At 35.1% G+C, this 18,843-nt stretch overlaps 1 protein-coding gene across 2 annotated transcripts; it reads right to left on the bottom strand.

Annotated features, from left to right (window-relative positions):
• Positions 1-1,347: 1,347 nt before the first annotated feature.
• On the bottom strand, positions 1,348-2,889 carry LOC111288218 (uncharacterized). 2 transcript variants are annotated; one of them, XM_022879011.2, is made up of 3 exons: positions 2,499-2,889; positions 1,971-2,065; positions 1,348-1,714 (listed from the first exon to the last, which is right to left on the bottom strand). In XM_022879011.2, the coding sequence occupies exons 1-3, from the start codon at positions 2,710-2,712 to the stop codon at positions 1,676-1,678; spliced, it is 348 nt and encodes a 115-aa protein (XP_022734746.1). In that variant the 5' UTR covers positions 2,713-2,889; the 3' UTR covers positions 1,348-1,675. The 2 variants fall into 2 exon arrangements, with proteins under 2 accessions (XP_022734746.1, XP_022734756.1); XM_022879021.2 differs by having other exon boundaries at positions 1,971-2,062.
• Positions 2,890-18,843: the final 15,954 nt, after the last annotated feature.

Genomic DNA, 18,843 nt, shown 5'->3' with positions numbered 1-18,843 from the left:
CTGATGGTTGCAGATCGATTCTCAATTTCTTCATCTTAAGTTTGTTTGATTTCATCTAAATCGGTGACTTTATGTATTTCCTCTAGATAACCCCAATGGAAGTTCATTTGTGCACAAGTTTGTTAGGTCGAGATTAGAACTACAAATATTTGAAAATGCCCCTCTCCTGCTTCCGATCAAAGATCCTTGCTTCAGGAAGCTAGGTTGTTTTCCATTTGGATTGTTTTAAGACTAGCTTCAGTTCTCTTACCATTAACCTGATAACTTTTCTGGGCCGTAAGACAAGCATTTTTTTGTTCTTCTCTCACAATGGGTGGGTAACAATTACTGCAGGGATGGAAATATAAATGTAAATTAGTGATGATAATCTGAAAATAATAGAAATAGGAATGAAACATTCAATTATTGCTTAGGGAATGAAAAGGGAATATGTTTAGGACTCAAATGCAATGAAAAGTTGTTTTCTTTCATTTGGATTAACTTCAAGTTAGAAATAACTATTGCCTCTTTGAAAACTAATAATGAACTGAAAAACATAATTTTGTTAATTATTAATGCTGGTTTGAGTTTGTGCATGAAGAGCCATGCTCTGATAATAAATTTCTTTTTTACATTCACTTGTTTCTTTTGCTTTCTTAATTTCCATTTAAATTCTTCAAACAGAAGTGAAAAGTATTTGAATAGGAATGAAAGAGGCCCTCTCTTTTTCTTCCTGCAACCTCAAGTCATTTGATGGTAGCTAACTCGAGAATTTAACTACAAATTGCACCAAACACATCCAAATAAAAATCTTCCAGGTAAACATCATATTTGGTAATATGTAATTTCTGTTGTTGAGATCCCAAAACATGATCATTGTCCATTGACGTTTATAAAATTCAAGTTATGCCCAGTTAGCTTAAAACATTGCCATGCACCGGTCGCTTGCAACAGATAGGGTAAGATACACTTTTAACTTCATCTGATAGGCTTTTATATATGTACTATATATGTAAATTAGTAAGGTATTATTTTGTGAAGAGATTAAACAACGAACTCTATTATCAGGATGATAATTAGGCGTGCCTGAGAGATCAAAGATTGAAGTCCCTCCTTTCTTTATCCTTGTCGCCATCTCCTGTGATCTTTTCAATAAAGAATTCGAGTATATATAAAAACAATCACAACATTGTATAATCATAGGGAGTAGTACACTTTTAAGAGCGAAAGGATCCTGAGCAAGATATAGTAAAAAATACCTTTCATGAATCAGCTGGCCTAAATGCAAGTCTAAAAGGGCGTTTTATAACTAAGTGAAAAAACTTACCGACAGTCTATAATCCAATACTCGTATAATCTATTAATAATTCTAACTTTAAATAATTAAAATTCAATTTCTGACTGAAATGCTTAAATAAAATTCAAAACTGTCATAATCCTGGAAAGTACTACTATAAATGTTCTGGGGCAGAAAGGACACATCCATTAGCATAATTCAACCATTTTTCATAGTACATTCACTGACAAATCACTCTGCTGCTATTCTACTAAGAAACCCACTACACATAAAGCAAAGAAACAATGGAAAAGAAATTAATAAAAAAAAAAGTCCTAAAACAAAGAAGAATAAATCTTTATATCAATCTGCTGGTGCCATGGATGCAACTGGCATACACTGGGAAGTTCTTTCTCATCTTTATATATCTCCTGTTCTGTTTTCAATCTGTGGGACCACCTGAGAAGTCATTACATATGGGGATTTCGATGGTAGAGAAAAGATAAAGTGATTGAATCCCACACATGCAATTAAGAGAGAAAAAAAGCAATGACAGAAGTTTATTTACCATAAGACTAAAAATTCATGAATGTCAGAAGAGTTAAGACAAACTGTTGTAAAGATTGGAACTTGCCAGCTAACTTGATTTTCAACAATCTGATCATGAATAAAAAGATCAATGTGCAATCTACATGTGGTCGAGAGTGTGACCCACCTGATCTTGTGACGAGTCAGGCGGCTGAGATGGTCTCCTTGAACATTTGTTAGGCGTGCCCTTCATTTTGCTTCTAGTAGTGCCAATAAAATCTGCTGCGGGGATGCCAAAATGGACCAAAGACAAAGAATACTTAAAAGGGAAAAAAAAGAAACCAAGGGGCCACTACTACAAATATCTCCAGGCATATCCGACATTTTGCATATTCTTTCGGTGGTGTTTGGAAGGCTGGTCAAAACGCATTTCAAACCTCTAAAAAAAAATTCACGAAATGCCCAAAAAAATCTTCCAGGCGTTGGAACTTAAAACAAAACATTAAAGCACTAAACAAGAAAGGTCTAAAGATTATAGAAAAAACAATTGCGTTATGCTAAAATTCACCATTTTGCACCATGGAATGGAAGATGGAACCATGATTAACACAGCTCAAAACTAAAACCCTGAAATCCTACAAAAGGAGAATACTGTTGCCAAATGCACCGTGAACAAGAAAAAAAACAAGGTCGACGACAAGAACGTTAACATTACCTGAAGTGGCATGCTTTTTTCTTATCTGAATATTCTGTTTGTAATCGAGAGTTGACTCAGAGCTGTCTGGCAGGTGAGGGTCGAGACGGAGATTATAGCGATATTTGTTCCCGAGCATTGTACGGACGAACCATGCCTCCATGGAGTTCAAGAAGTGCACATGCTTCTCGTCCGTCCATGACTCATTTCGATTTCTGGGCACGTGCGTGTCCATGCCCTCCGGCTCCAAAGCTAGCCAAAGACAACCTTGTTCTCTCTTTCCTTCTCTCTCTCGGATAGCCGAGAAACAAACAGTTGGTGCCTTGGTGGGTGGGTAGGTGGGTGGATTTATTTATTTATTTGTTTGTTTCCTTTAAACGCCAAGCTTGTTTTTAGAGTGTATGTGTCTTCTTCTTTTTTATTTTTTTATTTTTGGGATGTATTCCAAGGGATGGGTTTCAGGGTTTCATATAGATGCATCGTTTAATTTATTAGTAGTTTATAAAATTTATATATTAATAATATATTAAATATAAATTTTTTTTGAGTTTATATTTGATAAATTATTAATATATAAATTTTATATATTATCAATAAATAAAATGATGATATTTTATTAATAAATAAATATTAATTTTTAAAATAAATACATAAAATTTAATATTTTAAAAAATAATTTATTCATTAATAAAATAATATTATTAATTTATTTTATTAATAAAATAATATTATTAATTTATTGATAATATATAAAATTTATATATTAACAATATATCAAATATAAATTTTTTTTTTTATGAATCCAACTTAAAAAAAAACCACCAAAGAACAATAATCTTAATCACTTAATAATAATAGTAGTTTTCAAAGTTTCCTTTTTCAAGTAAAGGTGACAAAAATAATTCAAATTCAAAATTTTGTAAAAATATTTAAATTTAAATTAGATAGATTTGATAAAAAAAATTAAATATTTAAATTTATAAAATTCAATTTTAAAATTACTTAAACGAAAAAAATAAACTAAAAAAAACGAAACAATAATATTTTACATAAAATTTAAAATACCTGATTAATTTGAATTTAATTTTAACTCAAATTTAAATTTATTTAAATTTAAAAATATTTAAAAATATTTAAATTAAAAATATCTAAATTCAAAATAATTTAGATATGGAATGTTCAACTTAAATTCGACTGCTTGCCAGTTGTCATTATACTTACATGTTATCATTTCATAAAAGAATCTCAGGCAGGACAGGGTAAGGCAGGCGAATTCTAGGGACACTCGTCCGAACAGGTCCTTTTAACGCTCGATGTAAGAATTGACCGCATCATGTTTTTTAAATTGGAAATCGGTTATTTGTTAAGATGTTTCGAATCTCAAATATATACATTTTGTTACGTGAAAGTTAAAATGCCTCATGTTTTATCATTTCACTTCATCCAAAATTTTAGATTAAAATGTCTTTCTACTTTTTTTTTAATCTATTCCTTCATTTTTTACGTAATATTTTTTAATGCAATTCTTTTCATAATCAAACGTATCTCAATTTTTTTAAAAATTTTTATGATTACATTAAAAATTGAATCTATCATTTTTGTTTCCTTTTTCAACTATTATTAATTGTTAAAAAATATTTTTACTCAATTTAATTTTTAATATTAATTAATCACAAGTAATTGAGCATGACCTATCCAAGTCCAAATTTTAAAAAAAAAAATACTGACCAAAATAAACTTCAAAAAATAAATTAATTAATCATGTGGCAAGTGCAAAAAAAAAAAAAAAAAAGTAACCATAAAAGTAAATAGCAAATAATTTTTTATACCATAAGAAATTTTTTTAAAAAATGCTCTTATACTATCAATTAAATTTTCAAGTAGATAATAAAATTTTCAATAATACTAACATTCTATTTCTATTGAATCATAGCCTAACAAACCATACAAATATTTTTTCCACCACTAAGCAACCAAAAAAAATGAAATAAACTAAAATTTTTATTGCATCCTCCATATCTTTATTCCACCAAAGTATTATATTCAAAATATCCAAATATCTCTCTAATAGGTACTATTAAATTTGGGAAATTTATAAATAGAGATGCTAAATTTACAAAAAAAAAAAAAAATCTTTAAAGAGATTAGTCAACAATAAATCTTTTTGAAATTTCCTTGCAATTTAAAATATTAACAAGTCAATAAAAGTAATTATACAAAATCTTATAAATAAGAACAATGTCATAGAATTATACCTCAAATATTTCTTCATCTATCAAATGTGTTGTCCAATTCAATGTTGAGGTACTACCTAAAATGTTAGTCATAGCTGCCACTAGAAATTGGTAATTATAATCTAAAATGAAGTAATAATTATTTAATTCACAATAAAAAGTTAAGTTTAGATATATACCATATTGTGTAAAATTGTTGGACTGACATTCATATGGATAATATTGGTATAATATTGTTGACCTTTTTGTTCCTTAAACATGCATCAAAATAAAATTAAAAAAAAAAACAATGAAGAAATTAAACACCTATACATATATGTTTCTTGAATAAGTAAAGTATAATTAAACATTATATCTGTCTATGAACTTGTATACTTATTGATTAACAACAAATATAGTACATAATATAAAGCAATAATTTGTACCAATTCATTTATCCTTTGCTGGCCATGATAAGATTCATATATAATTGATGCATTTGAGATTACCTAAACATCAGTGTAATATTATTTTAGAAAGTATATAAAAATGTTATAAATTTCGTAATAAGAAAAGTTATAAGAAATGAAAGTTATTTTTTAGTATCACTAATATTAGTTAACTCCATACCACATCCTATATAGAGTTTTTTCCTCCATCCTTGGAGTTTTCTTTTTTGTAAACCATATTCTAACAAAAAAATTTAATTATTCATAAAGTACATAATTGTAAATAGTATGAATCTTATTTTTTTTTTTTTAAATATTAATATGTAGTAAGAATCAAATTAATGATATGAAACTGTATTGTTTTTCCTTGCGTTTTTTTTTCTGCTTCTCTTCAATTCCATGATTAATTTTTTTTGGAGCTCCTTTTGTTTTTGACACTTGGGGATCAAGTATCAATGTCCTAGGCAATATGTTACTGTCAATATTTGCTTTATGAATATCATATTCATTAGCTCCGCATGCAGAGTTAGTACTTATTTTAATGGAATGATTAATGCTTAAGTAATGCTTCAAGACATCCCCCAATGTTTTATGTGTAACATTGTAGCTTTCCTAAGATTGGAAGCCTTCTCCAATCAATTCAATGGCTCCTTGAAACAACTGATCATAATGTTGTTTATTTGATAGCACTTTTTTACACATATTTGCCCTATTGTGTTTGGTTTTAACATCCTTATTAAAGATGTTAAACACAAGGAGTGAAGAGTACTTAATGAACGATGACAAAGAAAATCATTATATTCAAATGAACGACATAGGTAAGAGATCTCCTTCATTGATGTATCCCATTCAATAATAAAGTCTTTATTTTTCTTCAAAATCTAAGACTTTGAATGTTATGATTTTCCCATCTTCCTTCTCTTTCATAAGATAACATCTAAATACTCCTAAAACTTTAATTTGAAACTTTTTAAATACCTTATAGGTATACAACATTGATATTTGTTTCTCAAATGGTGATGGAGTTTTTAATTTCGGTTTCTTATGCAATGTTGTAAAGTCAGCAAAGTTGTCTACCTTTTGTCTATCTTGCAAAGCCATTTCATATTGCTTAACAAACTCTTTCAATGTAGTTTTTCTACCTACATAGTTGTCAAAAAATAATGTCATAACGTCTAGATCCCGGGATCTATCCCTAGACATTGACTTTAGGGAGTCGCCACCAATCTTTTTTGTCTAAGTGCGATTGGTCACCTATGGAATCTGTCCTTTTAGGGAACATTTAAGTTTAAGGGTCCCTAAAAGAATAGGTTCAGGTCTACAAACCAGAACAGAGTTCGGGAGTTCGGTTACGTGTGAGGAAGGTTATAGCACCCTCACAACGCCCATCAAAAGATGGTACCAGCTTGAATTTGTGTTATCCAAAAGCCTTAAAATTTTACCAAGTAATTAATTATTGAAAATTATTCTCAATTGACTCTAATACTTTTAGCAGAAAATTGAAAAAATTCCCTCACCTCAAGAGTATGCAAGAAAAACTACTGTTTCACTTACAGAGGCTCCGTCGTCGGATTATTTAAAGCAAAAAAAACAAAATCAAAATTAAGATAGAAAGGAAGGAAAGAATGATTTTTTTTTTAGGGAAAATTGATACTTTCAACTTTTCCCCAAAAATATTTTTTGGAAATTTCGATTTTCAAGGAAAATTGATACTTTCAACTTTTCCTCAAAAACCCTTTTTTTGAAAATTTATTTCTAAGGAAAATTGATACTTTCAACTTTTCCCCAAAAATATTTTTTTTTTTGAAATTTTGATTTTCAAGGAAAATTGATACTTTCAACTTTTCCCTAAAAATATTTTTTTTTGAAATTTATTTCTGAGGAAAATTGATACTTTCAACTTTTCCCCAAAAATATTTTTTGGAAATTTATTTCTAAGGAAAATTGATACTTTTAACTTTTCCCTAAAAATATTTTTTTTTGAAAATTTATTTTTCTTTTAAGGAAAATTGATACTTTCAACTTTTCCCTAAAAATATTTTTTTGGAAATTTATTCTTAAGGAAAATTGATACTTTCAACTTTTTCCTAAAAATATATATTTTTTTAAATTTATTTATGAGGAAAATTGATACTTTCAACTTTTCCCTAAAAATATTTTTTTTGAAATTTTTTATTTTTATTTAAAGAAAATAGAATAATAAAAAATAAAAAAAAGAATATTACATAAATCTAATCTAATAAATAAAAAATAAAATAAACAAATAAACAAAGAAATAAAAAAATTCAAAAAAATAAAAAAAAAAACTTGGAGCGGCTCGGATCGCGGCTCGGCTCAAGGAAGAGAAAACGGCTCGGGGGAGCGGCTTGGCGGCTTGGCTCAGCTCGGCTCGGCTCGGAGGGGGGCTGGCACGCGCGGGTCAGAAAGCGGGTCGACGCCCGAGTCGGGTCGGTTTCGGCAAAACGCGCGGATCCTCTGGGTTACTTAAGGCCAAAACGACGTCGTTTTGGGAGGGTATAAAAGGTAATCCCCTTCATTTTTTTGGCAGAACGCTCCTCCCTCTCTTTCTCTTCTTTCCTTTTTCTCTCCCTTCTCTCTAAAAATCGAAGAACACCGGTGCCGGATTCTGGAAAATGTAGCCGAAATCTGGAAATTTCATCGGAAGTTGGCCGGAAGATCGCCGGTTTCTGGGATTCTTCGTCGGAAACTGGGTAGGTCGCCGGAAACTTCAAGGTTGGTCGGAATTTTCGTCGGAAAATTCAAATTTCGTCGGAATCTGGAAATTGCCCAGAAATTTCCAGAAAAAATTTTTGCCAAAAATTTCTAAAAAATTTTTCTCACTCCCAGAACACTCCTAAACTTTTCTTAGCTTCTTAAACGCCTCCTTTTCTCTCAAATCAGTAGCTTTGCTTACTGTTTTCTGTGTGTTTTGCATTCTGTTCCAGAGTCCCTTTTATAAGGATTGATCAGGAGTTCCTGATCAATCCCAATTCCTCCTTGGACGGGAATTCAATCTTTGAATCCCACTGGACTCTTCTGATTGAATTCCCATTTCCAATGGGATTCTTCAGCCTTCAATCTCAGCCCTCCAAAATCAAAATCAAATAAAATAAAAAACTAGATAATTAGAGAAGATAAATCAGCAGATATTATAGGATAAATAATAATAAAAAAATATATCAGATATATAATTAGATAAGTAAAAATACAAAAATGAATAAAATAAAAAAGATAAAAAATATATATATATACATAAATAATAAAATACACATAAATATTAACAAAAAAAAAATAAATAAATATATACATATATTAATACATAATAATAATAATAATAAATAATACAATACATAAAATACAAAAGAAGAAGAAAAGAGAAAAAAAAATACAAGATAAAATTAAATTGGGCTTACCCATTTGGGCCAGGCCCAATTGATCTGGGCCGGACCTAATTGGGTGTCTACAGCTGCCCCTCTTTGCACATTTTCTGTGAAACAGAAAGTGCGCAAAGACGTAGACACCCAATCAAGACTCAACTCAACATTTTTTGGTCTTTTTGTTTTTTTGTTTTTTTTTTTATTTTTTTATTTTTTTGTTTTACCAAAGCTCCTCTAAACAGAGGCACCACGACTTTTGGAAAGTAAATTGCTCCTCTAAACAGAGGTACCACGACTTTGGAAAGTAAATTGCTCCTCTAAACAGAGGCAACGAACTTGGAAAAGTAAATTGCTCCTCTAAACAAAGGCAACGAACTTTGAAAAGTAAATTGCTCCTCTAAACAGAGGTACCACGACTTTGGAAAAGTAAATTGCTCCTCTAAACAGAGGCACCACGACTTTGAAAAGTAAATTGCTCCTCTAAACAGAGGCAACGAACTTTGAAAAGTAAATTGCTCCTCTAAACAGAGGCAACGAACTTGGAAAAGTAAATTGCTCCTCTAAACAAAGGCACCACGACTTTGGAAAGTAAATTGCTCCTCTAAACAGAGGCAACGAACTTTGAAGAAGTAAATACTCCTAGACAATCATGTCCGAAGGAGTTGAAAGTTGTGTTTGAAGGGATTTCAGGAGATTATGCCCAAAGGTCTTATAAATCAACCCTGATACCAAGAGACATCCTATTTTAAGGATTAGGAACTTACCTGACAAGTTTTTTCTCAAACTTGCAAAGTCTTTTCATATCTGTCTTTTCCATGTGAGATGTTGGAACACCCCTGCTTCTTGAATTTGTACACTATACTTTCTTGAAAGTAGTGTATGCTATGCAAATGCATATGAATTTCAATGCATGCTATGCAAATGTTGGCCAATTAATTCCTGTTTAATGTATGGTACTCAAGTTTTTCAAGCTCTTTTTTTCTTTCTTGGGTGTCAAGCCCTTTGATTCCTCAAGGATCCAATTGCACTGCTCTTCTAAGATCGAACCAGTGTGACTCTTAATTATTTCTTCCATTCATATTCTTCCTGTAACAAAAATCTCTTCCCAAATTCAATGTCTTAATCAGGAGCTGAACATCTCGATTCTGCCTTTATCACTCTCGATTTATTCAATGTAATGTAAAAATCTTTTTATGTTGTTATTCATTCATCAATCATTATTTTCAACTCAGAAAGGGAGAATGCATTTACACATTCCTTCCATGATGGGGTATTAAGAAGAAAGAGATATGAATGGTAGGGAAACAATCATAAAAAAAAAAAAAGCAAAGAATGAAATAAAATGTTTCTTTATTAGCAAATGTCAGAAAACTTTGGCCAAGAAAGAATTACAAGGATAGGTATGGGGACAAAGCCCGAAATGAACAATAAGATAATCATGATAACATATCTCAAAGTTTTTTCTGAAAACTCAACCCTCTGATGTATTTAACAACTTGGAACTCTTCTGAATTTGCTAACCTCCATATCAGCAGACTTTCAGATTCGATGCTGTATTCTCCTTATCTAAGCCGCCTTTTCAGGTTTTCAACTTAGACAAACCCCCTATGACTCAAACCGCCCTTTTGGGGTTTTCGCCTTGAGTCCTCCTTGTTCACTTTTTCTTTTTTTCCCATTTTTTCTTTTTTTATTTTTTCATTTTTTTCATTTTTTCATTTTTTCATTTTTCATTTTTTCATTTTTCATTTTTTCATTTTTTTCATTTTTTCATTTTTTCATTTTTTCATTTTTTTCAAGCATAGTATTTCTTCACAGCATCAGAATTTACATGATGGGGTAAATCATTTCCATCCATCTCAGTCAGTATCAACGCTCCACCCGAAAAGGCCCGTTTCACCACATACGGCCCTTCCCAATTCGGAGTCCATTTTTTTCTACTATCGTGCTGGATTGGGAGAATTCTTTTCAAAACCAACTCTCCTTCTCGAAAGCAACGAGGCCAAGTTTTCTTATCATGAGCCCTCATCATTCTTCTTTGGTATAGCTGACCATGGCACAGTGCAGTCAATCTCTTTTCTTCTATGAAATTTAACTGCTCATAACGTCCTCGAATCCATTCAGCCTCTTCTAACTCAACTTCTTTTAAGACTCTCAAAGAGGGGATCTCTACTTCCACTGGTAGTACAGCCTCCATCCCATAAACCAACGAAAATGGGGTTGCCCCAGTAGAGGTGCGAACTGACGTTCGATATGCATGCAATGCGAATGGCAACTTCTCATGCCAATTTTTGTAAGTCTCAGTCATTTTTTCTAAAATCCTCTTTATGTTCTTATTGGCTGCCTCAACTGCCCCATTCATTTTTGGACGGTATGGTGCCGAGTTATGATGCTTGATCTTATATTGAGCACATATTTCTTGCATCATCTTGCTATTTAGATTCTTGGCATTGTCTGAAATGATTTTCTCCGGAAGTCCATATCTACAGATGATCTCTTTTTTTATGAACTTGCAAACCACAGAGTGTGTCACATTTGCATATGAAGCTGCTTCTACCCATTTTGTGAAGTAATCTATCATCACAAAAATGAATCTGTGCCTGTTAGAAGCCTTTGGGGTGATTGGACCAATGACATCCATGCCCCACATTGAAAATGGCTATGGTGGTACCATAACATGTAAAGCAGACGGCGGAGCATGAATCTTATCAGCATATATCTGGCATTTATGACATTTACGAGCATAGTTAATGCAATCATTCTCCAAAATCAACCAGTAATATCCCGCTCTCATAATCTGTCTTGCCATCATATGTCCACTAGTATGTGCCCCACATATTCCATCATGCACCTCTTCAATGATTTTTTTCGCTTCAGTCTCATTTACACACCTCAATAGTACTTGATCATTGCTTCTTTTGTAAAGGATATCCCCGTCCAGGAAAAAGCTCATAGTCAATCTTCGGATGACCCTTTTATCATTTTCTGTTGCATGAACTGGATATTGCTGATCCTTGACATACTGTAAGATGTCATAATACCAGGGTTTTCCATCTTCTTCCCCCTCTACATTAGAACAATACGCTAGTATATTCTTAACATCTAACTTTATGGGCTGAATGTCAATGTCATCATTAATTCGAATCATTGCAGCCAGAGTAGCCAATGCATCAGCAATCACATTTTCTTCTCGAGATAAGTGATCGAACTGGACATCTTCAAATTGTTTCATCAACTCTAGAATATACTTATGATATGGAACGAGTTTTGAGTCTCTCGTCTCCTATTCTCCTTTCAACTGGTATATAACTAGAGCTGAGTCTCCAAACACTTTCAGTGCTTTCACTCTTCTTTCTATAGCAGCTTGCAGGCCCATAACACATGCCTCATACTCAGCGATGTTATTTGTGCAATTAAAATTTAACCTCGCTGTTACAGGGTAGTACTGTTCTTCTGGAGAAATCAAAATTGCCCCAATTCCATGCCCCAAGGCATTGGCAGCTTCATCAAAGTACATTCTCCAACATTTTTCTCCATACTCCCTTTCTTCCAGTTGAGAAATAGTCATCAAGTCTTCATCAGAAAATTTTAGCTTCATCGGCTCATACTCTTCAGTAGCACGATCTGCAAGAAATTCTGCTATAGCACCCCCTTTTATTGCTTTTTGGCTCATGTATATAATGTCGTATTCCGAGAGCATTACTTGCCATCTAGCGATTCTCCCAGACAAAGAAGGCTTCTCGAAGATGTACTTAATGGGATCCAATTTCACTATGAGCCATGTAGTGTGATAGAGCATGTACTGTCTAAGTCTTTTGGTAGTCCACGCTAATGCACAACACATTTTCTCCAGTGAAGAATACTTGGATTCGTATTCAGTGAACTTTTTACTCAGATAATAAATAGCTCTCTCCTTTCGGCTAGCCTCATCTTGCTGCCCCAGCACACATCCCATTGAATTTTCACATACAGTTAGATATCAAATTAAAGGTTTTCCTGAAACAGGTGGCACCAATACTGGAGGGTTCGATAAATATTGCTTGATTTTATTGAACGCCTTTTGACATTCTTCATTCCACTTTTCAAGATTATCTTTACGAAGAAGCTTAAAGATGGGATCACATTTGTAGGTAAGCTAAGAGATGAACCGAGAAATGTAGTTCAATCTACCCAAAAAACCTCGAACTTCTTTTAGTGTGCTGGGAGGTGACAAATTCTGGATGGCTCTTATCTTATCGGGATCGACTTCAATTCCTCTTTCATTGACTACGAAGCCTAGCAACTTCCCTGACTTTACCCCAAAGGTGCACTTGGTTGGGTTTAATTTTAGCTGAAATTTTCTCAACCTCTCAAATAATTTTCTGAGACTGGTGACATGATCTTCATCCCCACAAGACTTTGCAATCATATCATCTACATACACTTCGATCTCTTTGTGCATCATGTCATAGAAGAGTGTTACCATGGCCCTTTGATATGTTGCCCCAGCATTCTTTAACCCAAAAGGCATGACTTTGTAGCAGAAAGTTTCCCACATGGTCATAAAAGTAGTCTTTTCCATATCATCTGCAGCCATCTTTATCTGATTATACCCCGAGAAACCATCCATAAAGGAGAAAATTGAATGCTTAGCCGTGTTATCTACTAGTGTGTCAATATGAGGCAAAGAAAAGTTATCATTTGGGCTAGCCTTATTCAAATCTCGATAGTCCACACACATTTATACTTTTCCATCTTTCTTAGGAACTGAGACTATATTGGCTACCCATTTTGGATACTTAGCCACTTGTAGAAAACCTGCATCGAATTGTTTCTTCACCTCCTCTTTAATCTTTAGTAGCATTTCGGGCTTCATCCGTCTCAGTTTCTGTTGAACTGGCTTACATTCTGGCCTTAGAGACAATCTGTGCTCCACTATCTCTGTGCTCAGCCCTGGCATATCCTGATAAGACCAAGCGAATATATCTACAAATTCTCGGAGTAGGTCTGTCAGTCGTTGCCTATCTTCAGATGAAAGTGAAGTGCCCATTCTGACCTCTTTCCTATTTTTTACATCTCTCAGATTCACTAAGTCTACTAACTCTTGATGGGGCTCAATCGGCTTATTTTCTTGTTCAATCATCCTCATTAGGTCCGGAGGCATAACATATTCTTCAGAATTCTCTTCATTATCAAATTCATCAGTGTTAATTGAATTCTCAAAGCTAACCTCTTGATTGTTATCATGATTATCCTCATGTTCATTTAAAGACCTGCAATTGAATGAAATGGGATATGTTGGCAAGATGTGCTTGGGAAGATGGAAATAATGAAAACACGAGAAGAAATGAATGAAAATGCATACTTCCTAATTTTATTAAAAATAATAAATGATGAATGGCCCGAACAAAAAGATCACCCCAATGCCTTGGGCAATAGCTATTGGGATGCTACAATTACATTGCATCTAAATCAAAAGTCGAAGGCATCTCGATAGCACTCCAATTGTTCAGCTCGTAATCTGATGGACAGAGACGAACCCACTCTTCTTGATTTACCCTCACCTCATCTTCAACAGCATTAATGGCTAACTGGGCAAAATCATCTTCCACACTTTTTCTAGCATCTGGGTTCATGAATCCTCCAGGTCTGAAGGTTTCATACAAGTGTGGGATGAACATCAGTCTTGGTGTCTTTCTTGATGGCCTCCTTTTGACTTCCCACTCTGCCATCTCATAGCCTAAGCCTGCCCTATCGCTATTGTCTGCTATTGTTGGAGGTTCTTTAATTCCCTGTAAATTTTTGCCTAGCCCTAGTCCTGGACACCAGCCTTTATTGATGACTTGGCTCACCATTATCTTTGAAAAAGGCTGACTTTGGAATCCTTCACCTACAGTATTGACCAATTCAAAAGATCGATAGGAGCATTCCAATGCTTCTTCGGCAGCCTCTACATATGGAGTGTTCAATGGTTGAGTCACCAGCATGTCTTCCTCCCCAACTACTACTACCAATTGACCTTCTACATTGAACTTGATCTTTTGATGTAAAGTAGAGGGTACAGCTCCTACCATGTGAATCCATGGTCTTCCTAATAAACAGCTGTAGGACGGAGAGATGTCCATCACTTGAAATTTTACATTGAAGGTGCATAGCCTAATTTGTAAGGGCATCTCAATATCTCCCAGGACTTCTTTTCTGGTCTCATCAAAGGCTCTCACAATCATCTGACTATCTCGCATATGAGAATAGTCGATGGGTAGCCTTGCCAAAGTTGACATAGGCATGACATTGATGGCAGAACCATTATCGATAAGGACTTTAGCTATGATATGACTCTGGCACTTTACTGTGATATGCAAGGCCTTAGCATTTCTCTTTCCCTCCAAAGAAATCTCATCATCACTGAATGAAATATGATTTGGCATGACTAAGTTTCCAGCCAAGTGATTCACATATTCGACAGACACGTTATGTGCCACGTATGCCTGATTCAACACTTTCAGCAAGGCATTTCGATGTGGCTCTGAGTTCAGCAACAGTGATAACAATGAGATTCGAGCTGGCATTTTATTCAACTGTTCCACAACTGAATATTCGCTATGTTTTACCAGCTTCAGGAATTCACAAACCTCTCTTTTTGATACTGGCTTTGGCTGATCTTCTTCAGGCTCTATCTCTGGATTATTTCATCTTTCTCCTTCTTTAGCCTTCTCTAGCATTTCTGAGGTGTAACATCTCCCACTTCGAGTAATGCCTCCTACACCAGTAATATTGGAAGCATCAGCTTTGGAGACCTCTTCTTTTTGCCCCTGCACTACAGTGTCACATCCATATCTCCAGGGCACAACTTTATCATCTTTGTATGGAAAAGGAGTCGGGACTTTAAAAGTTACCGGCCTAGGGAGGAGCTTGTCTATGACTGATTTTGGTTTGTTTCCACACCGAATTGTCACTGGTTTGGGAAACAGCTTTTCAGGCCTATCAGTCATGCACACCTCAGCATTCTTCAAGCCTTCTTTTTCTTCGTAGACCTCCAACTGATGTGAATTCAAGAGTTTTTGCACCTCTTGATGAAACTGTCTACAGGTCTCGATAGAGTGGCCTCTTGCCCCACTATGATACTTACAACTAGTACCAGCTATATATGCTTCATGATAGCTGTGTGGACTTACCAGTTGTATCATGTCTACTTTTCGTAAGACATCAAATAATTGATCGAGAGGTGTCTTAATATCTACCACTTCTTTCTTCACTTGGCGCTCATGCTCTTCACCTATAGCATTCACATTATGATTTGGCAAAGGATTGCCACTAACATTTGGTGCAGTCATCCCTCCAGTGTCAAAGCAGATCATCCCATCCTTGATCAACCGTTGCACTTTATATTTTAGAGTAGTGCAATTTTCGGTGGAGTGACCAGCAATCCCATAATGGTAGTCACAGTGGGCAGTGGGATCATACCACTTGGGGTAAGGTGGCTTGAGGGGTTCTAATTTACTTGGAGCAATCAAATGATTGTTGTAGAGCTCCTTGTATAATTTCGTATAGGTCATGGGAATAAGATCAAAAATAGGTCTTTCGCGAGTGGTTCGTTGCTCCCGCGAGCCACCAGCAGGGTTAGTTGGGCGAATTTGTGGTTTTGGGTTAGGTTGAATGTTAGAACTGTACATGGTGTTTTAGGGTCTATGAGAGGTTTGATAGGTTTGGGGGTATGGTGGTTGGTATGGGTGAAAAGAAGTGTTATTTACAGTGGGGTGATAGGGTAGATATTCTGGTGGGGGGTAGGGTGAATAACCCCTAAGTTGCTGTCTATCAAAGCTCACAGCCTGAGCTTCAGTTTCTTTCTTCTTCGAGATTCTTTTACCAGATGCTTCATTTCCTTCTAGCTTACCATTCTTGATGACACTCTCAATGATCTCTCCCGAGATTACCATATCAGCAAAATTTTTTGTTGCATTCCCTATCATCTTTTCATAATAGAGAGGTTTTAAAGTGCTAACAAATAGCACTGTAGTTTTTTTCTCGGTCAGAGGAGGTTGTACCTGAGAAGCAATATCTCTCCACCTCTGGGCATACTCTTTAAAAGATTTGTTTGCCTTTTTCTCCAGATTCTGCAAAGACAAACGATCTGAGGCCAAATCGATGATATGTCGGTATTGACTGATAAAGTCATGTGCCATATCGCTCCACGAGCGAATGCGAGTCCTGTTCAGCTGAACATACCATCTGGCCGCAGAGCCAGTAAGACTGTCTTGGAAAACATGCATCAAGAGTTTCTCATCCTGTGCATGAGCTACCATCTTCCTGCAATACATGGTGATGTGGGTTTTGGGGCACTTTGTACCATCATATTTTTCTAATTTTGGTACCTTGAACTTATGGGGGATAACCACATCAGGAACTAGGCAGAGCCCAGCGGCATCAACTGACCCATAGAAGCTAAATCCTTCCACAGCCCTTAGCCTTTGTTCTAGCATGCTAATCTTGGAACTTTCTTCAGCCTCTACTCTCATCTTTTCCTTCTCCTTCTCTTTTAAATCATCTAGATCAGGAATTGGTTCTACTGTCTTTTCAGTGAAGACAGGATTTATATAGCTGTTATACTGCCCGGGGTTGAAAGTCGATGGCATTCCAGGATATGTTGGATATGCGAAGTGTTGTGGTGGGACCTCTTGAGCAGACTGAGCTTGGGGTGGGCCAAAACCTGGAGGGTACAGGAGGTCAGCTATTTCTTGTAATGGGGGAATTTGCTGGCTTGTACTTCCTTCAACTCCTTTTCCTTTGTTCATGTTATTAAGAGCCTCCAGAATCTTGCTTAGCTCACCCTCAATCTTTTCCTGGGCTTTCTCTATCTTTTCAAATCTTTGGGAATTTTTTTGCTCCATTTGCCTTACTCTGAATCTTGTGTTGAATCGATGGGCAGGATTTTCGCTAGACGGAGCTATCCTGGAACCTTGAGTACCATATCTTAGAATCAGTAAATTGGCATGATCATCACATGGTTATTTTGTAAGTGTAATGAATGAGAATGAGAATGTAATGAATGAGAAATGCATGTATGCAAAGAACATTTGCCTCAAAACGGTATTCAACTAAAAAATTTCATTTATTCCAAAAAAAAAAAACTTTGGTCTACATTGAGTTTATCATCCTAGCATTATAGCCATAAAATTGTTTGATCTGTTCATACTGAGCTTTGGCTTCTTCTATGAAGTTCAAGAGATGCTGTCCATGTTCCCCTACTGGGGCCACCACTTGTCTTAATGCCTCTGCCTCTTCCACCATCTCTCTTGCCTTACGCACCCCTTTATGAATTTGGGTTGTTAAGTGCTCAATGTATTTCTGCCTCCCTAGGTTCTCTCTTTTACCACACCAGACTTGGTATGATAATTCTCTATGTTCTCTAACCAATGCAGCAATGTGGTCTCCTTGTTCATCCAACCTTTGACTTAGCCCGCTCAAATATTAATTTCTACCTGTGCTTCAGTACTTTCTTCTTTCAATTCGGCATACTCTTGCTTCAGTCTTGTGTTTTCCTCAGTCAGCTCGACAATGGTTATCCCTTTGGCCCTTTCTCTCACACATAGCCCCTTATGCTCCTGGTGTAACCTTGCTAGATCTTCAGTAGCTGCATCACGTTCTCTAGCAATCTTATGAACTTTAACTTCATAATTTTCAGCTCTACCTTTCCACTGGGCTTTTTCTTCTTGAAGTTCTTGAATCTCTTTCTTTAACTTGATCTTTTCAAATTCAAATTTTTTTGTTGCCAGCTCTAACTCTAATGGTATCTCTTCAAGCTTTTCTTCTGTCGGTGGTTGAGAGACTTCATAAGTGAATACCATTTCTTGTCTTCTCTTTGTTCTCCAAACCAAGTAACCTGGAGTGACTTTTTCAGTGAATGGTCCAGGACTCACTCTTTGGGGATTTTTCCATGCTTTGATCATCCCATTCATCCTCTGAAATGCTTTAGGCTCATTGTAAGAGAAATCTAACTGATGAAGCCTATAAGTCATAGGAATAAACTGTTCTCCCCCCAATTGTCTCCTCACTAAGAGCGGTGCATAATTCGTCACTCCCCATAAACCTAGAAGTGAAACCACTGTACTATCTCCACATTGGTATAACATAGGCTCTCGATTCATCCATGGGGCTAACCATCTCACCCTGGCACCTTCCAACTTTTGCAAGAAAGTTATCCATTCTTGTTTAGACTTCTGTTTTGACCACCCGCTTTCGCAGAACTCTTTGATCGGAAAGCGATTACGGATATAAATCTTTGAGAAAGCCCCATTTCCTTGTTCGAAATGGCTTTTCATCCACACGTACAATAGTTGTATGCATCCTATGA

This window comes from Durio zibethinus, chromosome 17 (assembly GCF_047325235.1).
Source record: "Durio zibethinus cultivar Kanyao isolate XHJ-2024 chromosome 17, ASM4732523v1, whole genome shotgun sequence".
Taxonomy (NCBI): domain Eukaryota; kingdom Viridiplantae; phylum Streptophyta; class Magnoliopsida; order Malvales; family Malvaceae; genus Durio; species Durio zibethinus.
The sequence above is the reverse complement of the archived record's forward strand: the minus strand, read 5'-3'. Positions and strand labels throughout refer to the sequence as shown.